Source organism: Delphinus delphis, chromosome 13, assembly GCF_949987515.2.
Source record: "Delphinus delphis chromosome 13, mDelDel1.2, whole genome shotgun sequence".
Classification (NCBI taxonomy): Eukaryota; Metazoa; Chordata; class Mammalia; order Artiodactyla; family Delphinidae; genus Delphinus; species Delphinus delphis.
Window position 1 is genome coordinate 48,657,446 of NC_082695.1, and position 26,754 is coordinate 48,684,199.

General features: G+C 35.8%; 1 protein-coding gene across 5 annotated transcripts in view; it reads right to left on the reverse strand.

Annotated features, from left to right (window-relative positions):
• NOL4 (nucleolar protein 4) overlaps positions 1 to 26,754 on the reverse strand; it is a 403,038-nt gene that overhangs the window by 290,290 nt on the left and 85,994 nt on the right. For 2 of the 5 annotated variants that reach the window (XM_060028861.1, XM_060028858.1), the window contains exons 2-3: positions 11,500 to 11,653; positions 1,911 to 1,946 (exon numbers count right to left, since the gene is read on the reverse strand). In XM_060028861.1, coding sequence (XP_059884844.1) covers positions 1,911 to 1,946; positions 11,500 to 11,653 — 190 coding nt within the window. Of the gene's footprint in view, positions 1 to 1,910; positions 1,947 to 10,458; positions 10,522 to 11,499; positions 11,654 to 26,754 lie in introns of all 5 variants that reach the window. The other 3 variants (XM_060028862.1, XM_060028859.1, XM_060028860.1) reach the window with 2 other exon arrangements.

A 26,754-nucleotide genomic window follows, 5' to 3' on the forward strand; every position in this document is an offset into this window, starting at 1 on the left:
CGGACCAGATGGCTTCACAGGCAAATTCTGTCAAACATTTAGAGAAGAGCTAACACCTATCTTCCTCAAACTCTTCCAAAATATAGCAGAGGGAGGAACACTCCCATGCTCATTCTACAAGGCCACCATCACCCTGATAGCAAAACCAGACAAGGATGTCACAAAGAAAGAAAACTACAGGCCAATATCACTGATGAACATAGATGCAAATATCCTCAACAAAATACTAGCAAACAGAATTCAACAGCACATTAAAAGGATCATACACCATGATCAAGTGGGGTTTATTCCAGGAATGCAAGGATTCTTCAATATATGCAAATCAATCAACGTGATACACCATATTAACAAATTGAAGGAGAAAAACCATATGATCACCTCAATAGATGCAGAGAAAGCTTTCGACAAAATCCAACACCCATTTATGATAAAAACCCTCCAGAAAGTAGGCATAGAGGGAACGTTTCTCAACATAATAAAGGCCATATATGACAAACTCACAGCCAACATCGTCCTCAGTGGTTAAAAACTGAAAGCATTTCCACTAAGATCAGGAACAAGACAAGGTTGCCCACTCTCGCCACTCTCATTCAACATAGTTTTGGAAGTTTTAGCCACAGCAATCAGAGAAGAAAAGGAAATAAAAGGAATCCAAATCAGAGAAGAAGAAGTAAAACTGTCACTGTTTGCAGATGACATGATACTATACATAGAGAATCCTAAAGATGCTACCAGAAAACCCCTAGAGCTAATCAATGAATTCGGTAAAGTATCAGGATACAAAATTAATGCACAGAAATCTCTGGCATTCCTATACACTAATGATGAAAAATCTGAAAGTGAAATCAAGAAAACACTACCATTTGCCACTGCAACAAAAAGTATAAAATATCTAGGAGTAAACCTACCTAAGGAGACAAAAGACCTGTATGCAGAAAATTATGACACTGATGAAAGAAATTAAAGATGATACAAAAGATGGAGAGATATAGCATGTTCTTGGATTGGAAGAATCGACATTGTGAAAATGACTCTACTACCCAAAGCAATCTACAGATTCAATGTAATCCCTATCAAACTACCACTGGCATTTTTCACAGAACTAGAACAAAAAATTTCACAATTTGTATGGAAACGCAAAAGACCCCAAATAGCCAGGGCAAACTTGAGAACGGAAAACGGAGCTAGAGGAATCAGGCTCCCTGAATTCAGACTATACTACAAGCTACAGTAATCAAGACAGTATGGTACTGTCACGAAAACAGAAAGATAGATCAATGGAACAGGATAGAAAGCCCAGAGATAAACCCACGCACATATGGTCATCTTATCTTTGATAAAGGAGGGAGGAATGTACAGTGGAGAAAGGACAGCCTCTTCAATAAGTGGTGCTGGGAAAACTGGACAGGTCCATGTAAAAGTATGAGATTAGATCACTCCCTAACATCATCAAACTCTTAGAGGAAAACATAGGCAGAACACTCTATGACATAAATCATAGCATGATCCTTTTTGACCCACCTCCTAGAGAAATGAAAATAAAAACAATAATAAACAAATGGGACCTAATGAAATTTCAAAGCTTTTGCACAGCAAAGGAAACCATAAACAAGACCAAAAGACAACCCTCAGAATGGGAGAAAATATTTGCAAATGAAGCAACTGACAAAGGATTAATCTCCAAAATTTATAAGCAGATCATGCAGCTCAATAACAAAAAAACAAACAAACCAATCCAAAAATGGGCAGAAGACCTAAATAGACATTCCTCCAAAGAAGGTATACAAACTGCCAACAAACACATGAAAGAATGCTCAACATCATTAATCATTAGAGAAATGCAAATCAAAACTACAATGAGATATCATCTCACACCAGTCAGAATGGCCATCAACAAAAAATCTAGAAACAATAAATGCTGGAGAAGGTGTGGAGAAAAGGGAACACTCTTGCACTGCTGGTGGGAATGTGAATTGGTACAGCCACTATGGAGTACAGCATGGAGGTTCCTTAAAAAACTACAAATAGAACTACCATATGACCCAGCAATCCCACTACTGGGCATATACCCTGAGAAAACCATAATTCAAAAAGAGTCATGTACCAACATGTTCATTGCAGCTCTATTTACAATAGGCAGGAGATGGAAACAACCTAAGTGTCCATCACTGGATGAATGGATATAGAAGATGTGGCACATATATACAATGGAATATTACTCAGCCATAAAAAGACACGAAATTGAGCTATTTGTAATGAGGTGGATGGCAGTCTGTCATACAGAGTGAAGTAAGTCAGAAAGAGAAAGACAAATACCGTATGCTAACACATATATATGGAATTTAAGAAAAAAAAAGTCATAAGGAACCTAGGGGTAAGACAGGAATAAAGACACAGACCTACTAGAGAATGGACTTGAGGATATGGGGAGGGCGAAGGGTAAGCTGTGACAAAGCGAGAGAGTGGCATGGACATATATACACTACCAAACGTAAAACAGATAGCTAGTGGGAAGCAGCCGCATAGCACAGGGAGATCAGCTCGGTGCTTTGTGACCACGTAGAGGGGTGGGATAGGGAGGGTGGGAGGGAGGGAGGGAGACGCAAGAGGGAAGAGATATGGAAACATATGTATATGTATAAGTGATTCACTTTGTTATAAAGCAGAATCTAACATACCATTGTAAAGCAATTATACTCCAATAAAGATGTAAAAAAAAAAAAAAGAAAGAAAAATGGAGAAGGTTAGTCTTCACTTCTCTAGCGAGTGCAGTGAGTCGCACAACCCTCATATGTTTGTGAAAACTGCAGAGTCTGTGAGATGGTAATAATGAGATAATGGATGCAGAATTCATTGTCTGCATTGTTCAACTGCTCCACAACTGGCAAATAATGAAAACATTTTTCTGAGATGCCCAGTAAAGAACTAGCCACATGGTTTCCTTTAGAAAACAGCTCTCAACTTGCGTGTTTACTGTACTCTAGAGCTTACAATAGGGAAGAACAAATCTGGCTCCATATTAGATCTGCTCCTTTTACGTTAACCTTTGTGCTCTGTTGCCGGTGCTTGGTCATGCTGGCCTTGCGCCTTTACTAAAAGAATGTTGCCTACAGCCTGAAATATACAGGATAGCCTATCCTCAAGGCTCTGACCTTTAAGAGTCCATTCATATAGAGATAAAAAGTTGCAGAGCAGAGCATAGCATTTGTCTTGCTGGAGGTTTGCAGAAACATTGTAACCTGACCTAAGTGGACCGCTACAAGAACAAAGGAATCCGACACCAAGAAGTTTGCAACAACTAACCACACCCCTCCCTCACCTTGCTTTTAAAAGTGCTTTACTGAAACCCTTCCAGGGGTTTGGGGGTTTTTGGGCACAAGCCACCTGTCTCCTTGCATGGGCTTCCAATAAACCTTTCTCTGCTCCCAACTCCAACGTTTTGGTTTATTTGGCCTCACCACGTGTTGGGCACATGAACTTGTGTTCAGTAACAAGGTGACTTTTGAAAAGGGAATAACTGCGACTTGCGTTGCTGGAACTTCGACCCCAGGAGTTAAGGATAAAGCTCTGAGTACTTGGGGCAATGCCAACTGTCCGACCCCGAAGTCTATAGTGCCCTACTGAGAAATATTGCTTTAGACTACACAAATAACTATGCAAACTAATACATATAACAAAAGATATCACTTTCATATGTTCTCCACTGAAGAATTAAAACACACCAAGACAGAAATTTCTTGGTCCAAATTCCAAATTCTCAAAATCTGTTTCTTTCATGATTCACCTCCTTTCCAATTGCTAGGGTTAAGGAACAGAGCAATGCTCAAATACGGCTGTGATGTGGGAGAGGACATTCCCAGAAAAATGAAGGTAGAGGAGAGGATGAGGAGTAGAGCAGATAAACATAAAAAACAGGTAAAGGCTTGTCACTCATTACTTATGATGAACTGACTAAAATTGCAGCAGATGAAGTTAGTGAATAACACTTTCAATTCTGGAAAAGTCATGAATGAAGACATGGGTGCGTGTTATCCTTGGGACACTGGGGATCACAGATGATACAAAGAAAGAAATAGGCCTCTCAATATCTAGTTAATAGAAAAAAATCTGTTTATAGCATCTGTTACCCCACAAACAATGCCATATTTTTTTAAAAATAACATTATCTCACTATCATAATATGTTTGAAGCAGTTATTAAGTTAAAACCTTTACATACATTATTTATGAGCCTAAAAGCAACCCTAAAAATAACACATACCCAAGTCACACATACAGAACTTACCTAACCAGGATTTGAACCCACGTCTAGCTGACATCAAAGCTGGCACCATTTTCTTTCTATTACTTCACACCAAGAGCCCATGTCCTAGCCCTCTTTCCTATTATATTTTATCCCAATTAAATACACATATAGGTATTTATACAGGTGCATATACTGTAAGAAATTCAGGAGATTTTATTTATTACATCATCACAGTACCCAGGAACCTCTGGATCTGAAGAAGAATCACCCACTAGTAGGTACTAATCTTCCGAGTAGTTTTAAAAGCTGCATTGGCACATTTTCACCACAAGGGTGCACTGAAGTAGCAATTTATCAGGCTGGACATGAAGAGTTAATGCTGTTTCTCCAGAAGGTTAATTCCCTTTCAAGGAATATACCTATTCACAATAATATGAAAATTATTAATGACAGGGTTTGTGACATTAGTTGGTGATAAACTGGTTTGGGTGAGTTATGTCTTTTGACGGTCTCTACTACCTAAAAGGTTCTGAGTATACAGGATTTGCACTGTTACTCTGCTCACCTGTGATAATTCTCACTACACCTATATAAGAAATAAATCAATTTTGATGACTGGCAGAACACTATTCTTCTAAGATTGTTATTTAATAACTCTAATTCTCATGCCACTGATTTATTTTTTCCTTCTGATATGATTTTACACATCTGACTTCTTAGTCTGAATAATATTTTTAGTTATCTAAAACAATGAAGCTGTTCCTACATAAATGTAGGTTTAATATTATGTGTACTGTGTTTAATAGCTGTTCAATATTTAGTAGTAATCACCTTTATAAAACCTATTATGTGTGTGGGGGGATATGTGGATATGGGTGTGCATCTGATAAGAAATAAACCAATGTGTGGAAATGTAAGTGATGTGTTTATATCCTGCCTCTAAGATGATAGCATAATTTAATGCAGCATCAAAGTTTTCCCTGAAAAGCAAGGGGGAAGCACTTGTGTTAAATAATTTTGTTACCTTATTCATAGCCTGCAAAATTGTAGAAATCCAGGGTGCTGTTCAAGGTAAACATGAGTTGTGTAGTGCAGGGTCTTTACAGCCACCGGCTACAGCTCTGATCTTATTTCATTATCTCTATTTATAGTAACATCTACTTAGTTGGTATCAAAAAGGCGAGGACTTCACAGAGACGAGTTAATTTTTTTCCTTCAACGAGTACCTATGGAATACTCTACCATGAGACGGTTCTTTTACTAAGCTGTGATTATACAGTAATATGAGAAACAGACATGGTCCCCCACCATTGGGGACTACAAGACTTTTTTTAACTTTGACCCTAGCTATAAATAAAGAAAAAAAATAACGAAATTTTTCCATTTGCAGCAACATGGATGGACTTGGAGGGCATTATGCTAAGGGAAATAAGTCAGACAGAGAAAGACAAATATTGTATGATATCACTTATGTGTGGAATCTAAAAACTACAACTAACTAGTGAATATAACAAAAAGAAGCAGACTCACAGATATAGAGAACAAACTAGTGGTTACCAGTTGTGGGGGGAGGAGCAATATAGGAGTGGAGGAGTGGCAGGTACATACTACTGGGTGTAAGACAGGCTCAAGGATGTACAATATGGGGAATATAGCCAATATTTTGGCTCATCTTGAGCCAAAGCTCAAGATATTGATGAGCCAATATCAATTCATGTTGATAACATGAGTTCTCAACTTCTATAAGATACATGCCAAAGGCTATTACTCATGATGCCACACTGGGGTTCACACAAAAACCAGGACGATGCTATGCTACTTGGAACATCAGTAGGTCTATCTATGGCATGTCACACATTTCTTTCCTATCTATTCTTGAGTTAAACCCAGCTAGATAGGAGAGACAAACACATTTACAAAATGATCATACAAAATGTCAATGACTGCTATCAGCCTAATTTATTCTCTAGCTTCTCTTGCCCAAGGATATTTGAAGTCCATATAAAGATATATAGGTCAACACTTTAATCTAAAGAAATTAAATTCTAATTGTAAACCTTGAGTAATTGTGATAGGGAAGGGAAATGTACTTAGCGAGCACGGCGTTCCTGGTACTAATCACAGAAATAGATATAACCCCCTATTTCAACAGTGTCTCAGACTATAGGACTATCAGACCAGCAACACTGATGTTCATAGGATCATTTATGTTTACAATGAAATTTTAGGTGTGGTCACATCTGTTGCACTGCCGCTTAAAATCACATTATAACTTAAGTAGCCATCCATTGACAACATGGTTCAGATTACTGCAAAATTTTTAACAAAAATGGAGAGCAGTGAAAATCTGCTGACACTTGAGAATCATTTTTATGGCCTTTCTTCTTATATCACTATTTTAAAATCCTAGATATAGGAAGTCTAATGACTACAGATCCTTTTCATGATTATTACCATCATCATTATTATTATTTATAGGAGAGCTCCCTAGATGATTATGAAGCCAAAATCTTCTATCTCTCTGCTTTGCTCATCAGCCAATCTACTTTTCCAAGAGCAGGAGGCATTTCCCTATGTTTGAACATTTCTTGTGCCAACCTATTTGCTCACTTTGGTTACTATTTTCCTTGTGCCCCTTCCACAGTAATGGCTCCACACACACCATGAAAACTGCTGTAATTCCTTCAGAGCTGGAAAAAAAACAGAAATATAGCCCCCTCATTTTATATGTGCAAAAACTGTGGCCTAAGTCAAAAAGAGGGTAAATTAATTGCTAGGAACTTTTGAGTTTTAATTTAGTGTTATTTTTTTCACACCACAATGGCTGCAAATTTTGGCCATTTGCCTTATTCTAAGTTGACAAGAATTCTGGGAATTTTGATATAGCAAATTAGCCCAAATGGTGCAAGTTAAAAAACCCCATTTAGCAGTAGAGACACTGAACCAATAGATAGTAATAAAACAGAACAGGATAAAATGGCACTAACTGAAGTTTTAAGGTTAAGAGTTGTAGACCTGCTAGAATAAAGACTTTTCCTTTTTAGCATTCAGAGTAGGGATACAGACATTCTGCCTAATATATTATTTTTCTACAGCATGTCCCTGGAAAGGAATATTCTATTCATATTGAAAGCAAATTCTTTAAAGAGATCCAGTTTTAAAATTTTTCAGAAAAGCAATTTAAAATTAACGTAAGACTGAAACTTCGGTAAAAGCAAATGAAATAACTGAAATTCTCATAAACTTCATCTAGCAGGAGAGCTCCTAAACACAGGTAACCTGGCTTCTTCCGTGCTTCCCTTCAGCCCGGTCAAAGCTTGGAGAACAGTTACACTGTGGACTGCCAGAGATAGTGACATTTATAAGATGTACATAAGAGAATGCCTAAGTTATTACTATTCATCCCTCTCCCAACGCGGAGGCATTGGGGCAAGCAGAGGAAATTACATCCGTAATTATAATTAGGGCAACGATGGAACTATGTTGATTGTCCCATTTGTCCTTCTACCTGGAACATGACTAGTGATTGGATAAAGGAGAAAAAACATTATTCAAAAGTTGACCATAAGGAAAGCACTTCATGCATATTAACTCATTTATTTTGCCACACCATGCATATCATTATCTCCCTCTAAACAGGAGGAGAAAAAAAGTAAATAATTGGCCAAAAGTGACACAGATAGGAAGTACTAGATTTGAAATTTGAAACTGAGTTTGTCTGGCTTCTAGCCTATTTTCTTTTAGCTATAGCATATGCTCTCCACTCGGAATTAAATGAACGTAATTATTGGCAGCTATGTATGTGAGTAATACATGTAAACTTACTGTATCACACCACAAGTTGTGTGTGTGTGTGTGTGTACATATACACATATATATGCAGACTGTTCTCTCCACTGAAAACACTGACTTTCCCTGCTAGTTCCTGGATTTCCACCAGTTACTTTTATTTTACATGTAGCAAGAAAGAGTTTTGAAACTTTATCTTTAATCAGACCATAACTGAAGAAACCTTTCTGGAAAGGCAGCTGTGCTTTAGCCAGTGATGAAATGCAAGACATAAAAGACAACTAGAGAAGAGTCATATATTCCCTGAAGGTAGAATTCAGACAATAGCTGAGAAAAGTTAAGGACTGGAAGACAACTTCCTGCATTCATGATTTTTTTTTAACAATGTTACCACATTAATTTTGAAGTCACTTTCCAAATTGCTAAGCACACTTGCATTCAATTTTCAGTAGAAAGATATACTTAAGTTCAAATATAAGTGATACCTGAATGATTCACACTTCTTCTCCACTGTTAATGTAGATAATCAACCAAAAATATTGAAGGAAACACATTCAGTGCACCAGTAAAGGTGAATATATACACAGGGACAAATGAAGGGGGGAAGGAAAGACCTAAAAGACACTAGAATTCAACAATGACTAAAAAAAATTACTTATGATAGCCTTTACATATTCCTAAAATGTGTCATTTTATGTGGATTTTTAAAAAGAGCTCATGAGTAATAGAATATACACCCTCCAATTTTTTTCTCTAGTCAGATCAGATTGCAATAAAATTTAAGTTGTATAACGACTAGATATTTCAAGGAATGATATACTGCAGATAGGTAAAAACAAATAGCATTCAAAAGTTAATCCAATATTAAAGGACCACCATTTCCTGCAGAGTGAAAACATAGAAAGATTTGCAAAAAAGGCAAAGTAAATAAAATGACCGCTAAATCTATTGGTAATATTATTAAGACAAAATGACACGTTTTAATGATTAGTTGTATAAGTATGGTTTCTTGGCCATGTAGGATAAGGGAGAAAAAGAAAGTCAATAATCATGCATGCTCTATGAGCTAATGTGTTAGAAGTAGGAAAAAAATATTAACCTTAATGGGAACCATTATAACTGCGATAGGTATCTAGCTAATTCTACCAGTGACTAGCCAATTCCAGCATTAGTATTGAGAACTAAATTCTGACCCAACAGTCTAGGGCCCTAATAGCACTACACCATTTCATTTCAAATTGCATTTAGTTTTATGCCCCATTAGTTGAACATTTATATTAACATTAGAATTAAATTCATTGTGGCGTCATGTGCACAGTTTTGCTGGCAATGAGCAGTGTTTTTTTCTTTTTTTTCCTACAATCTATTATTACTCCATAAAATGGAAATGTTTTCTAGTTAGGATTCAGTTGAGAAATACCAGAAGGCAGAAAGTGAGGCCAGAAGAAACCTTCATGATATTAGGAAAAGGTGAGACTACTTTAGATGCGGAAACAAAAAATAAACTTGGGAAAGAAAAGAATCCTCAAGTAGGACATTCTCAAGAGGGAATGGATGATGTTTCAGATACTATTTATACATTCAGAGTTGGTATCCAGCCCTACCCCAAAATGCAGAAAACATCTTCAAAATGTTAATGCAAAATGATATATGTTGGAAATGTGTTTACCAATTTATTGGAAGTGTTCAGCATGCATTATGGCAGGGGGTCAGATTCTCCACATTGCATTTAGGAAAACACCGGGTGAGAGACTTGGGTTTATGTCATATTTCCCTTTTAATTAAAGGTCTCTAATAAGTGGATTTCAAAGATTAAATCACTTTAAATTGCTTTTGGCACCTAAACAGATTTGGCTGCCATGCTATTCCTGACAATGAAGCCACTTGTTTTTTGTTGGTTTGTTTTCATTGAATACAACTGAACTTATGTATTCCTACCTTACAAAGTCCTATCAAGTTTAGGTAGCTATTTTGTGAAAATGAATTGTCATAAGAGTACACAGTTAGTGATATTAGTAGATCAATATACAGTTTTTTTCCCTATTAGTATCCAGAGATACAACCCTGGCTTAGGAGGCAGGCAAAATGAGTATGTTCAGTAACATTAGTCTGCACAAAAGTATCTTAAGAAGCTAGGTCATTATCATTAGTCATGATAAAGATGTCTCCTCAGATATGTAAGTCAAAAGAAAGTTTATGTGGCAGAGTTATGTAAGGAAACTTACAATAGTGCCTGCCCACAAACCATGCAATTTGGAAACAGCCAAGAAACAAAACCATAGAGAAGGAGAGATAAATACAACATGTATTAGGGGTTATTATGCAACTATAAAGATTCAATATGACCCTGGAGATATAGCAAAAAATAGTTATGGAAAAGAAGCTATTTCTTATGCTCAGTAGCTAATTTTCAAACATATGTACCTGTATTTGAAACTTTGAGCATTTCACACATTTTTCTGTATCTGAAAAAAAAATGGATCCAGACTGATATTGTGTATAAATATAGCTGAAAACAGTTAATATAAAGGTAGCCAAAAGCAAAGTTCAATAAGAATTTTAAAAAAGGATATTATTCTGATTGCTGATAAAGTATTTCTGATGTACACTTTGCTCATATTGGAAAAGAATAATTTACTCTTCAATTTTCCTAGAAAGGATGAATTATCTATAGTAAGATGATTTCATAAAATGTTTAATTAAATAAAAGACTAGATTAAAGTGTCTAGATCGAACAGTAAGTATAATTAAGAGCTTTAGAAATAATATATAACTCCATTTTGACAATATATATTCAATATCTAACAGTTAGTTACATCTGTTTTCTAGATAATTTACAATAAAAGCATTATATATTTTCATTTTTAAATGTTCAAGGGCACTAGGCCTATGAAAATAACACATATTTTTAAATAACTTATACTGGAAAATTAAGAAAGGCATACCCTTCAGGGCAAATGTATTTAATATAAGGTAACATAAGAAAAGCACATAAAATTTTCTTATTCATGTGACTATAAGTATTAAGTAAGAAATACCTGAACATATTAATATGTTTTGAAGGGGAAGGACTGTTAAGACAATAGTGGTAGTACAAAAGTTCATATGTTCCAGTAGATAATTTATATATTATGATTTGAACACATATTATATATTGAATATATAACACAACTAATCTTCCCATTTGTGGGCATTTGACTGGTACTACCACATTTTATGCACATTTAAAGAAAAGAAAATGATAATGCTAGAAACAGGTTTCTAGCAATATATGCAATAGACTTAGTGAACATACAACCAAAATAGAATTCAATAATAATAGTTTAAATGTTGGGTGTGACCATGATATAGTCTAATTTATGTTGAAGATAGAACACTCATAGCTATTTAACCCATCTTTAATAAGCATATAATGTCAAATTTCAAAATGCATGCCTTTTTCTTTTCTTTTTTTGTTTTTTTAACTTACTGCTTTGTAAGTTCTCTTTTGTCCAGCATGTTTCCGAATTTGTTCTCCATTTGGCCCTGTTTCCACATGCATTGAATAGATAATGTCAAAGAAATCTTCAACCACCGCTACCCGCCGCAAAGATAGCTTCTCATCTACCCCTACGCCATCCTGGAAACAAAGCCAAAAAAAAAAAAAAAAAAGGCACAAGATTAATAAAGAAATATGGAAATATGTATTTAATATATAAGGTTGACACAGAAAGTTCATTAGACAAAAACATTTTAATAAACTGATCCAGATCATCTAGATAGTAAAGTTCAAAAAATTATGATTGAATATCTCATTTTATATATTACTTACATACAAAACTTTAAGAAACATGAAAAAAGATATTTGGCATAGTCAATCACGCTTACCCATTAATGCCACCTTTTAAATTTTAAAATGACTTAGTTGCAACCATCAGTGTAACTTTCTTAAGTTACTCTGAAATACATTATTAAGGTCCAGTAATTTTTTTACTGTAATAATTTCTTCTAGATATTGATTTCTTATCTAATCAATATCTATTGTGTCCCTGGGTACTGGGCATTGTGATTAGAGAAATGAAAGAAAGAATATGAAACCTCTACCCTTAGTATCATACAATCTAGGAAAGAAAATTCATCTACTCTGCTATCCATATTAGACTAAGGGAGAGTATGGGTTAAAGGTTAAAAATGTGAGCTCTGGAGATGATCTAGGTGTGAACTTTGGATCATCCACTCAGAAGTTGTGTATTTTGTGCAAATCTTTTAAACGTCTCGAAATTTGTTTTCTCATCTGTAAAATAGGGATAACAGAGCCTCCTTCGCAGACCTGTAACCATTAAATGAAATAATGTATGTAAAGGATATAACCCAATATTTGGCATATAGTGAACAGTCAATAAGTGGTGGCTTTTGTCATTTTGATGATCATGATAAAAATATAAGTCAAGTAGTAGGGGAGTTCAGAGAATAAAGATGTCACCTTTTACTGAAGCAACTTCATGAAAGAAACAGAATTTGACATGGGTGGGAGCTGAAGCAGGGGATAAGTCATGGCAGTGGGAAAGACAGCAAAGAGCCAAAAGTTTCCGTACATGACTGAGAAGAATAAATAATAAGTTTGGAATGAGATAAGAGATAAATTTAATCTTACATGGCTGCCACATGAATGAATTCACTACTTCTGAGTGGAGGATCCAAAGTTAACACCTAGATACTCTCTAGAACTCCCATTTTTAACCTTTAACCCATGTGTCCCTTAGTCTAATGCTGACAACACAGTAGATGCATTTTCATTTCTGAAATGAAAGGGTTTCCTACTTGCAAACACACACACACACACACATGCACACGCACACGCACACACACACACTCTCACACAATGTTCTTAGTCAGACCTTGAGGCATAACCTGAAGTAACATGACAGCTCCATAAATGCTGGCATACAACAGAAGAAGATGATTAACCTGAGCAAAATCATTACGCAGTCAATGAATCAAATGGCAAAAGACTCTTTGAACAGTAGTGCCATCAGACTGAGCTTACTGCAAAACTGAAAGCAAATCACCTGATGCTTTTTGTTAGTTTGGTTTTTATTTTATTTCTTTCTTTCTTCTGGTTTACAATAGGTCTCAGTAGCAGCAGTGCCTAAAGCAGGATATTCAAATAACTATATACATTAAGTTTTATATATGGCCAAACAGCCAGGCATTCCACCTTTGTTAAATTTGAAGTGCTCCCTCACAAATTATCTGTGATGCATGTGGTTCCTCACTAGGTTTCAGACCTTTCTGACTTCTCTCCTTTAATATCTTGAGCCATCTCTTCTTCTACACTGGGCTCCATGGATAATCCTTCATTGCCTTATGATGCAAGACCAATCTGCAGTGAGAGGACAGGGAAGCTGCATGAATCACAGCAGTGACCAGCCTGGAAATTAGTTGAAACTTAGAGGATAGTGTCAGGGAAGCACCATTTCAGATGTCCACCCACCAGCTCTCCTGGCCCACCCCCTCCTCCTCAGAGAATATCCACTCTTCCTAGGCTCGAAATCCAAATTCTAAGTCCACTGACTAGCAAAACTACCCTCAAAACTTCATCTTTTCTCTCAGAAATAAAACTTAGAGTTTCCTCTCAGTTCCTTTGCCAGATAACCAAAAATACAGCAATTTCATACAGTTAGTAAACTATGAGTGATGTAGGGATCATAGCCTATGAATTCATTCCTTCAGCACGTATCCTAAAAGTACCAACTACTGCCAAACCCTCTTCTGCTAGGTGCTGAAGTTATCAAAGTGTATGAGACAGATAACCCAGGTTTTTGTGGTTTTCAGTCTAGTAGAGAAAATATTAAACAAATCATTGCTATGGCTATATATTAATTTCCTGTAGCTTCTGTAACAAATTACCACAAAATGGGTGGCTTACAAAAAAGCAAATTACTGTAGCTTTGTAGTATAGTCTGAAATCAGGGAGCCTGATTCCTCCAGCTCCTTTTTTCGTTCTCAAGATTGCTTTGGCTATTCGGGGTCTTTTGTGTTTCCATACAAATTGTGAAATTTTTTGTTCTAGTTCTGTGAAAAATGCCAGTGGATAGACCTAGAGTCTGTCATACAGAGTGAAGTAAGTCAGAAAGAAAAAGACAAATACTGTATGCTAACACATATATATGGAATTTAAGAAAAAAAATGTCATGAAGAACCTAGGGGTAAGACAGGAATAAAGACACAGACCTACTGGAGAACGGACTTGAGGATATGGGGAGGGGGAAGGGTGAGCTGTGACAGGGCGAGAGAGGGTCATGGACATATACACACTAACAAACGTAAGGTAGATAGCTAGTGGGAATCAGCCACATGGCACAGAGATATCGGCACGGTGCTTTGTGACCGCCTGGAGGGGTGGGATAGGGAGGATGGGAGGGAGGGAGACACAAGAGGGAAGAGATATGGGAACATATGTATATGTATAACTGATTCACTTTGTTATAAAGCAGAAACTAACACACCATTGTAAAGCAATTATACCCTAATAAAGATGTTAAAAAAAAAAAGCAAATTTATTCTCCCATAGTCCTGGAAGCTAGAAGTTCAAAATCAAGATGTTGACAGAGCTGGTCTCCCTTTAAAAGCTCTAGGGAAGAATCCATTCTTTGTCTTTTCCAGGCTCTGGAGGTTGCCGGCATTCATGGCTTGAGGCCATATCACATTGACTTCTCTTTGATGTGTTTCTCCTCTGTGTCTCTCATTTACAAGGAACCCATCTTATATGAGGGAATATAGGGCCTGACCAGATAATCCAGGATAATCTCCTCCTATCAAGATCCTTAACTTAATTGCATCTTCAAAGACTCTCTTCCCCAAGTAACTTTTACAAATTCCCAGAATTGGGATTTGAAGTCTTTGGGCAGGCATTATTCAACTGACTACAGGTAATATGTATCAGAGTACAGAAGGTACAAGTTGTGCTATGGGAGCATATATTGGAAATGGCTTACAATTATTGGCCAACAGTAAACACTCCCTGATTTCAGACTACACTACAAATCTACAGTAGTCAAAACAGTATGGCACTGGCATAAAAACAGAAGCATAGATCAGTGGAACAGGACAGACAGCCCAGAAATAAACCCATGCACTTATGGTCAATTAATCTACCTCAAAGGAGGCAAGAATACACAGTGGAGAAAAGACAGTCTCTTTAATAAGTGGTGCTGGGAAAACTGGACGGCTACATGTAAAAGAAAGAAACAAAAATGTTCTTTAACACCATATACAATCTCATTTACTATTGCATCAAAAAGAATAAAATACTGAAGAATAAACTTACTTAAGGAGACAAAAGACCTGTACTCCAAAAACTATAAGACGCTAATGAAAGAATTAAAGGTCACACAAACAGATGGAAAGAGATACCGTGTTCTTGTACTAGAAGAATTAATATTGTTAAAATGACCACACTACCAAGGCAATCTACAGATTCAATGCAATCTCTATTAAAATACCAATGGCATTTTTCACAGAACTAGAACAATTAATTTTAAAATTTGTATGGAAACACAAAAGACCCCAAATAGCCAAAGCAATATTGGGAAAGAAAAATGGAGTCGGAGGTATCAGGCTCCCTGACTTCACACTATACTACAAAGCTACAGAGATTAAAACAGCATGGTACTGGCAGAAAAACAGAAATATATATATAATGGAATATTACCCAGACATAAAAAAGAATTAGATGTTGCCATTTGCGACAACACGGATGACCTAGAGAGTATTATGCTAAGTGAAATCGTTCAGAGAAAGACAAATACTGTATGATTTCACTTACGTGTAGAATCTAAAAAACAAAACAAGTGAACAAACATAAAAAAACAGAAACAGAGTCACAGACAGAGAGAACAAAGAGATGGTTGCTAGAGGGACAGGGCATAGGGGATGAGTGAAATAGGTGGGAGAAATTAACAGGTATAAACTTCCAGTTACAAAATAAATGAGTCACAGGGATGAAATGTATGGCATGGGAAATATAGTCAATAACAATGTAATATCTTTGTATATTAACTAGTCTTATTGTGGTGATCATTTTGTAATGTATAGAAACACTGAATCACTAGATATGCACCGGGAGCTAACAGAATGTTATAGATCAGTCATACTTCAAAAAGCAAACAGTCATAGAAAAAGAAATCAGATTTGTGGTTACTTGAAGAGAAGGGTAAGAGTAGGGGAAATTGGATTAAAGTGGTCAAAAGGTACAAACTTCCAGTTATAAGTCCTAGGGATATAATATACAACATGATTAATATAATTAACACTACTGTATGTTATATATGAAAGTTGTTAAGAGTTTTCATCACAAGGAAAAAATTATTTTTCTCCTTTTACTTTGTATTTATATGAGATGATTGATGTCTACTAAACTTATTGTGGTAATCATCTCATGATGTATGTAAGTCAAATTATTCTGCTGTACACCTTAAACTTATAGTGTTGCATTTCAATTATATCTCAGTAAAACTGGATGGCCAAAAAATAAGAAAAATCTCAAATCAGATTCCTACCTTTCCACCTTAAGTAAGCAGAAAAAGAGTAAAGTAAAATGAAGCAAAAGGGGGAATATTTAAAAAGAGGAGAAACAAATAAAAGAGAATAGAAAACAATGAATAAGATCAGTAAATTCAAAGAGTAGTCTTTGAAAGAGTTTTTTAAATGACAAAACTTTAGCTTTACTGCTCCAAATAAAGAGGGAGAAGACTCAAATTACTAAAATCAGGAATAAAAGAAATATCCCTACTGACCTGACAAAAATAAAAAAGGGTTTAAAAATATTATAAACAACTGTATGCTGACAAATCAAATAACCACATAAAATGAACAATTCCTAGAAAGATGTAAATTACTGAAATTGACTAAAAAAATAGAAAATCTGAATAGGTTTGTGACAAGTAAAGATACAAAATTAGTAATGAAAAAACGCTTTCACAAAGAAAAGCCCAGGTTCAGAGGGTTTTACTGGACTGAACATTCAAGGAATAATGGCCAATTCATCAGAAAAACAGATGAGAAAACACTTCTGAAATCACTCTATGAGGCCAGGATTACCTTTATATCAAAACTAAATACATCACAAGGAAAAAAACTACAGACAAATATATTTTATGAATATAGATATACAAATCTTCAACAAAACACTAACAAATTCCAATCATATATATAGTAATTATTATTATATACCACAACCAAGTAGGATAATCCCAAGTTGGTTTAACTCAAGAAAATGAATTAATGTAATAAACCATTTTAATAGAGTAAAGGGAAAAAAGCATATGATCACCTCAACAGATGCAGAAAGATATTTGACAAAAGGAACATGCTTTTCTGGCAAAAACTTAGTAAACTAGGAATAGAAAGGAATCCTCAATCTGATAAAGGACATCTTTAAAAACCCCACAAGAAATATCTTATTTAATGGTGAAAGACTGAATGTTTTCCCTCTAAGAACAGGGGTAAGACAAGAATGTCTTCTCAAGCCACTCTACTTAACATGTATTTTGAGCTTCTAGTCAGGGCAATTAAGAAAGAAAAGGCCCCTAGATTGGAAAGGAGGAATAAAACTATCTCTTTTTGCAGATGACATAATCTTTTACATAAAAAAGCCTAAGGAATCCACTAAAAAAACCTTAGAATTCATAAATGAATTCTGCAAAGTTAACATTCAAAATCAATATACAAAAATCAGTTGTATTTCTGTTCATTAGCAATGAACAACCCAAAAATAAATTAGGAAAAATAATTCTATTTATAATGGCATATAAAAGAACAGAATACTAGGTATTAATTTAGATTTAACTAAGTTATAGTTAACAAAAAAGTGCAAAACTTGAACATTGACAGCTGCAAAACATTATAAGAAATTTAAAATCATCTAAATAAATGTAAAGACATCCTATGTTCATGGATCAGAAGGCTTAATATTGTTAAGATGGCAATATTCCAAAAAATAATTTACAGATTCAATGCAATTGCTATTAAAAAGCTAACTAGCTTTTTTGCAGAAATTGACAAGTTACAATTCATATGTAACTGCAAAATATTAAGAAAAAACAAAATAGTCTTTTAAAAGAAGAAATTTGGAGGTCTTACACTTCTTAATTTCAAAACCTACTATAAATCTAAAGTAATAAACATAGCATGGTACTGGCATGAGAACAGATATATAGATCAATGGGTTAGAACTGAGCTTCCAGAGATAAATCCTTACACTTATTTTCAATTCATTTCCAACAGGAGTGTCAAGATAACGCAACTGGGAAAGAACAGTCTTTTCAACAAGTGGTGCTGAGACAACTGGATACCCAATGCAAAAGAATGAAGTGGAATCCCTACGTCACACCACAAAAATTAAATCACAATGGATCATCTATCTAAGCATAAGAGCTAAAACTTACAAGAAAACAGGAGTAAATACTTTTAATCTTTAGTAAGGCAAGGTCTTCTCAGTTATGACACCAAAAGCAAAAGCAACAATAGAAAAACTAATAAATCGGACTACACCAAAATGTTTTCTAAATTCATGCTGCAAATGATACAATCAAAAAAGTGAGAGCCCATAAAAATGAGAGAAAATTATATGTCTAATAAGAGACTTTCATCTGTAATACATGAAAACACTTGCAACTCAATAATAGAAAGAAAAATGACCCAATTAAAAATTGGTAAAAGTCTTACAGACATTTCTCTAGAGAAGATGTTCAAATGGCAAAAAAGCACAACAAAACATGCTCAACATCATAGGTAATTAGGGAAATATAAATCAAAACCTCAATAAGATACTACCTCACATTCACTGAGATTGTTATAATCAAAAATAATAAATATTGGTGAGGATATAGAAAAATTAGAACCCTCATGCATTGGTGATGGGAATGCAAAATAATGCCATTGCTTTGGAAAGTGTGGCAGTAACCTGGAAAATCAAACGTAGACTTACCAAATGACTCAACAAGCCCACACATTTGTATATATTCAAGAGAACTGAAAACATACATTCACATAAAATATATTGTACATAACAAAGCAGCATACTCGTAATAGCCAAAAAAGTCGAAACAATTCAAATGTCCCTGAACTGATGAATATATATAAAAAAGTGTGTTTATTCAAAACAAAAAACTATACAAAGAAATAAAAAGAGATGAAATATTGATTCATGCTATGCCATGGAAGAACCTGGAAGATAAGATAAGTAAAAGTGCCAGACACACAAAAAAACACATATTATATGACTGCAGAAGAGGCAAATTTACATAGATATATTTTACATTTGGTAGTGTGTATATGTCCATGCCACTCTCTCACTTCATCCCAGCTTACCCTTCCCCCTCCCCGTGTCCTCAAGTCCATTCTTAATTGCTTAGGACTTGGGAAGAGGAGAGAATGAGGATTGACTGCTAATGGGTACAAGTGTCTCTTAGAAGGGACAAAAATGTTCTAAAATTAGGTGGTGGTGATATTTTTATACCCTGTGAATATGCTAAAAACATTGAATTGTACACTTTAAATGAATGGATTGTGTGGTGTGTGAGTTATATCTCAATAAAGCTGTTAACTATGTGACCTCCAACAGTTTTGGATTTTGAGTCTAAAGATGCAAAAAAACAGGAAGAGGAGCTCATACGATACAAATTTAAACAGTCTGCAAACACATGAGCATCCGGTGCAAATAGAAGTGGTTTAATCACCAAGGCTTATAGTTGTATACTGGTAAGTGTTTAAGAGCTGTCTCATAAAAAATAAATACATAAGGTTACTGTAAATTTTAATGATATAAAAGATGTGTAGCATGTAACTTATAAATAATAATAAAATATACAATATTTTTTATTGTAAATTCCATATAGACAATTAGCTCCCATGAGCTAATACAACCTACCTCCAGGATTCCACTGTTTTTATGTCATTCAAGATGAGTGAATGACATATTTAACGAATTAAATGAGTCATTTATAGTATAGTTCCTGTGGTTAACCACTGACCAAAAAAGCCTCTGATAACAACAACAAAAAAATTAACTGATCTAATGTGACAATTCAGGGTGCCATAAAAGAAATACAGCTTCTTTTGGATAAACTTTATATTAAAGCTAATATAATAGCAAAACTAATCAAGTTTGTAAATTGAGTCTGTGATGGCAAATCTGTGCTTAAAAAAAAGATTTTTTTAACGCTCTTATTGTATTATATTAACATATTAAAATTATACTGAAGGAAAACAATGGTTAAGCTCAAAAATGAGTCACCCTCACTTACTTTCTGCTAGCTTACTGATTGCCAATTGTTAAGATGATACACGTACACATAAAAATTTAAGGCAATCATATGAAATTGATAAATGAGAGACACCAAGCCTAGAGATGCTAACATTATTATGATGAAATCAAAATGTCATTCATGTTAAAAGACTACCATGTAGTTCTACATGTATCTTCTTGGCCCTACAGGATCTGTTGTGAAGATACTATTCCTGAACCATTATGGGATAGATCTCTCTCCTGAAATCCTTCCTGACTACCATTCTCCACAGGAGACTGTATCTGCTTGGGAGGTAATATGGCAAGACATGGATACACATTGACACTAGTATATCACTCAAGCATACTATTCAGATCAAAACAGGAACATTTATGAGAGTTTTCCACTCAATTAAAAATTGTAATTTGGGACTTCCCTGCTGGTGCAGTGGTTAAGAATCCACCTGCCAATTCAGGGGACACGAGTTCGATCCCTGGGCCGGAAGATCCCACATGCCACAGAGCAACTAAGCGCACACACCACAACTACCAAGCCTGCGCTCTAGAGCCCGCAAGTCACAACTACTGAGCCCGTGTGCCACAACTACTGAGCCCGCGTGCCACAACTACTGAAGCCCACCCGCCCTGTGCTGTGCAACGAGAAGCCCATGCACCGCAACGAAGAGTAGCCCCCGCTTGCTGCAACTAGAGAAAGCCCATGAGCAGCAAAGAAGACCCAACGCAGCCAAAAATAAATAAATAAAGTAAAATAAATTTATTAAAAAAAATTGTAATTAAAAGTCCAATTTTTGATACATCAAATATAACATCTACTGAAATAATTTTCTTTTAAATTATAATAGAGAATTCAAACTAAGGTCAATGAAGCACATATACTGCCTAGAAATCAATGAATGAAAATGATTATCACCTTCTCTCCCTCAGTCCAACTCTTATCAAACAGATATCCTAACTGGCAAAATCATTATCATAAACTAACTGATGTGATAGATAACAACTTTAGTGAAATATCTAGAAATAAAAGCCGTATGATGGGTTTCCAATTCATAAGCAACAAATAAAACAACATAATAAAGAAAAAAGAAGAGATAGTGAAATAAATCTAAATCCCCAAAATTCAATTTTCAAGAGTCCTAAACTCAAGAATTCGCAGAGAACATCTATAAATAATCTAACCTAATTTTTACCAATACCTTTGAGGCTCCACCTACACTGAGAGTTAGCCTTGCTCCTATCCTGTTCTGTTGACACCTTCTGCTCACTCTCCATTGGCAGATTAGTTGTCCTAGGCTGAGATACAATGATGAAAGACGAAAGAAGAGGGTTCAGTCTGCGAAGACTGAAAGGTACGCAAAACATAGCTTACCGCACCTACATAAGGACACCCAGATGCTGTGGAATACAGCTCTGTAGGAGAGAAGCAATCAGGAAGCCCAGCAGTAGGGCAGTATGAAATACAGGTATTGGCAAGGCTTAGGAATTTACCTCTACTATGTGCAAGATACTACAATAGATCTTTAGCTGATTTCTTTTTTAAACCAACTTGTATTTGTAAGATGTATTTCCCTTCCTGAAAGAGCTTGTGGTCTACCACTAGAAGTTTTGATGAAGTATGCTGAAAGAGACTATAATTAGTAGAGTATGATAAAGCCAATGTGCTCCAAGACAGGTTCCCAAACTTGGCTACACACTGGGATCTCCTGGTGAACTTTAAAGAATAGCCTGATACCTAGATTCCTCCCACAAGAGAATGTGATTGAATAGGTCAGGGGTGTACCTCGGCATGGGTTTTTTAAATACCTCCCTCAGTGATTCTGACATACAGCCAAAGTTGAGAAATCAGGAGAGGGATGAATTAGAGATGAGGATGGAAGAGAATGCTGGGCTCACGGACGTCAGACCTGCTAGTCATTTATTACTTTACATGCAGTGGGAAACCATTCAAGGATTTTTTACAATGAGAATTCTAAAATAGATCAGTGCCCTAAAACAACTCCTGTAACAGTAAAATGTAAAGTATAACCAGATTAAACAAGGGAGGTAGTGACAAGAGAGGAAAGAAAGGCAAAGTTAAGAGAAAATTTGAGAAGGTAAAATTCACCCATTGCTGGTGATGGCTTACATGTAAAGGTGAGTTGAAGAATGAATGGATTTAAAATGAGGCAGAGAAGTGAATGAGACCAAAAAAGCGGGGGGTGGGGTGGTAGATGGGGTGGAGTAAAGAGTAGAATGAAAGGGAGAAATTGGTAGATGAAGTAGAAGCCAAGGGGCTGAGGTTAGAGGAAACAAGAAGCTGCTTTGCCCTGGTCCCTGCTACAAGGTGGTTACCCTTGTAGCTACTCTTGGGGTCTGACAATGCTGCTATTCCCAGTTTACATACAGGACACTGGGCACAGAGTAACTTTCTCAAATCACTAGACGGTGCTAGGGTACAAGGCAGGACTCTGGAGCACAAGCAGTTACCCCTATGAAGGGGAAAAGTGACAGGACAATACCCACCTCCACTCTTATTCAAGCAGAATGTGCTCATTTTCAAAGAGGCCATCTGCAGCCCTAAACTCTTTCTTTTTAACCTTAGGGAAGATCCTGCCACTTGGCCCTCAGGGCTTCAGTTTACTAGTATATTAAAAAAAAAAAAAAATCTGATAAATAATTTACAAGAAGCCTTCAGCTAATAAAAAATTTTGATTTTATGTATTGATTATTGAAGAAATTCACCCTACTTATGTGTGAAATATAGTATGTTTAAAAATGAAATTAAAAACTTTGAATCAGTGGCATTTTTTAGCTAACACCTTCTAAAGGGTTTGAGTTACTGACTGTATTTTAAAAAGGAAAATAACATGTAGAATTTTAAACAAACAATATTTCAGGGGAAAAACAGTACAAAGTAAAGATAGCATAAAGAGAAAAATGAAGCACTTCAACCTAAAAAATACATGTTCATGTGAAAGGCAAACCTCTACAAAATTTATTAATTTTGTACCAGCAACTTGTTTGCAAAAAAATAGAGAAAACTTAATTCTACTTCTTTCTAAACTTGATGATTTACCCAAGAAAACAGCATTGAATTCCAAGCTTATGTTTCTTCAATGAGAAGGTAAATTATAATTATTTATGTGGAATATTCATCTTCTCTGCAGCACAAACAAAAGTCCAAGTTACTAGGAGGCCAATCCCCGCCAGCACAAAGAAGTCTGGAAAAACATTGCTTTGCCATATGTTCAGATACTGGCAAAAGGAGCTCTCCTTGTCAGATACAGTCTTATAGGAGGGACTTTTCACCATATCTCTCACAGACGTTGTCGCTGCCTTTGAAGTACAAATAACTTTCAATTTTGAGGTTCTGATTAACCAATTAACATTTAGGCTGCATGTTTCCTGCTTTTCTCATTATTTCACTGCATTAGCATCTATTAAACAGTCTATGTAATAACCAACAAAAAGGTAAAAACTAAATATCTCTCCTTAACTGATATGTTTAATATAAACTGAGCATTCATCTGGAGATTTAATCATTCATCTGATGACTATCTCTTTTAGTCATCACTGTAGATCATTCAGTATTTTGCTCTGATTTGAGAAGTTCAAATGCATCTTCTTGCATTTTCCATTAATTAACGGTCACAATCGTTACCTAAAAGAGTGGTAAAGTCCCTTCTATACTTTGGTACCAGGAACCTAGAGCAAGGCAAATAAAAAATGAATTTTAGAGATACTGGTACTCATAGCAAACTTAATGATAAAAAATTAAAAGGTCAAAAGATGTATAGTGTTCATGGCCAATAACCTATAATGCATGAGTATATTCAGAAGAAAATGATAACAAGAAACAAATCATTTAAAGCCTTTGGAGATAAGAAGGCTATCCTTTGAGTCACAATCCCGGGGTGGGGGGTGGAGAAAGACTTAATTTTAGGAAAACTCTGAGGGCAGTAAGTGAATTGGTTACATATGGTCACAAAGCAAGAATTTTTAATCTAATTACAAGGCAAGGAATTAAAGCCTAGAAAGAAAATTTCTTTGCTTCAAATTGATCAGAAGAGCTGCAACAGAGTTTCACTGGGAAGTAAACGTGAAGATTCAGCTAGTGAGGTGTATAAGTAAGATCTCTGTCAAAACTTTATCAAAACTATAATGAGGTATCACCTCACACCTGTCAGAATGGCCACCATCAAAAAAATCTAGAAACAATAAACGCTGGAGACGTCGTGGAAAAAAGGGAACCCTCTTGCACTGTTGGTGGGAATGTAAACTGATACAGCCACTATGGAGTACAGCATGGAGGTTCCTTAAAAAACTAAAAATAGAACTACCATATGACCCAGCAGTCCCACTGCTGGGCATATACCCTGAGAAAACCATAATTCAAAAAGAGACATGTACCACAATGTTCACTGCAGCACTATTTACAATTGTGGACATGGAAACAACCTAAGTGTCCATTGACAGATGAATGGATAAAGAAGATGTGGCACATATATACAATGGAATATTACTCAGCCATAAAAAGAAATGAAATTGAGCTATCTGTAGTGAGGTAGATGGACCTAGAGTCTGTCATACAGAGTGAAGTAAGTCAGAGAGAGAAAAACAAATACCGTATGCTAACACATATATATGGAATCTAAAAAAAAATGGTTCTCATGAACCTAGGGGCAGGACAGGAATAAAGACACAGACGTAGAGAATGAACGTGAGGACATGGGGAGGGAGAAGGGTAAGCTGGGACGAAGTGAGAGAGTGGCATGGACATATATACACTACCAAATATAAAATAGATAGCTAGTCGGAAGCAGCTGCATAGCACAGGGAGATCAGCTCGGTGCTTTGTGACCACCTAGAGGGGTGGGATAGGGAAGGTGGGAGGGAGACACAAGAGGGAGGGGATATGGGGATATATGTATACGTATAGCTGATTCACTTTGTTATACAGCAGAAACTAACACAACATTGTAAAACAATTATACTCTAATAAAGATGTTTAAAAAAAAAAAAAAAAAAAAAAAGACCAGTCAGGAGTGTCTCCTGATGGATCTCATAAAGGGGACATAGTGTCCTTAACAACTTCCTGACAATGGTCATGACTATGAGACATACAACGTTAGTAGAATTACATGTAAGTTAGTTAGTAAATGGTTCCTTTCTAAAAAAAAAAAAGAATAAAGCTATGGATAAACAACAAGGTCCTACTGTATAGTGCAGGGAACTATATTCAATATCCTGTGATAAACGATAATGAAAAAGAATGTATATGTGTGTGTATATGTATATATATATATACATATACACACACATATGTATAAGAGTCACTTTGCTGTACAGCAGTATTTAACAGAACATTTGTTAACTCAACTTTACTTCAAAAAAAATAAATTAAAAAAAAACTTTATCACACTTCCCCAACACATTCTATGCCCTGTGTTATTAATATTATTCCTATTATTATTATCATATTTTGATTAATAGTACTGACACCTAGACTGGCAATCTAGAATTCTGAATATTCCTCTTACCAAGTAATCAAATAATTCTACCTCTGGACTGGCTCTCCAATCCACTCCTACCCCCTTTTCTACTGGGCTCTTGATTTACTAGTCCAGGAAATGATTTTTGGAGTCTAGACCAGGAATTGCAGATAGGTCGAATTGCATCGCCAAATCTATTTTTGATGGTGGCTATAAAGTATGTAAAGCCTTGATCTGGGCTGATGAGGAGGAGTATTTTTCTGAGTTAGCACTGTCTACTATGGACTCAAAAATATGAGGTGGCACATGTACTGAGTTTCTGCCAACCCTGGCATTTTCTTTATCCCTTTTCCATTAATTTCGCTCTTTTCCACTCTGTCCTCAAATGACTAAAATAGTCTTCCTTAAAAATGATAACCATATCAACTTATGATTTATAAATTTCTATTAGGCTTTCCTGCCTATAAGATAAAATTCAAGCTCCTTAATTTATTACACATAAATCTTAATTTGATTCCAATTTACTTACCATGACCCAACTTGTCTCTCACTGTCCAACACACGCTAATCACAATGAACTTCTCAACATTCCCTGAAAATTCCATAAACTTGTGACTCTTGACTTCCCCACTAGAATCTAAGCTTTCTGCAGGCCAAGACTGAGTTTGTCTTTTTTGCGGTACACGGGCCTCTCACTGTTGTGGCCTCTCCCGTTGCGGAGCACAGGCTCCGGACGCGCAGGCTCAGAGGCCATGGCTCACGGGCCCAGCCGCTCCGCGGCACACGGGATCCTCCCAGACCGGGGCACGAACCCGCGTGCCCTGCATCGGCAGGCGGACTCTCAACCACTGCACCACCAGGGAAGCCCCTGAGTTTGTCTTTTTACTGCTATATCACAAGGACCTAGAATTGTACCAAGCAGAGAATAAATGGACCGTAATTTCTGAGCAGATACATGAATAA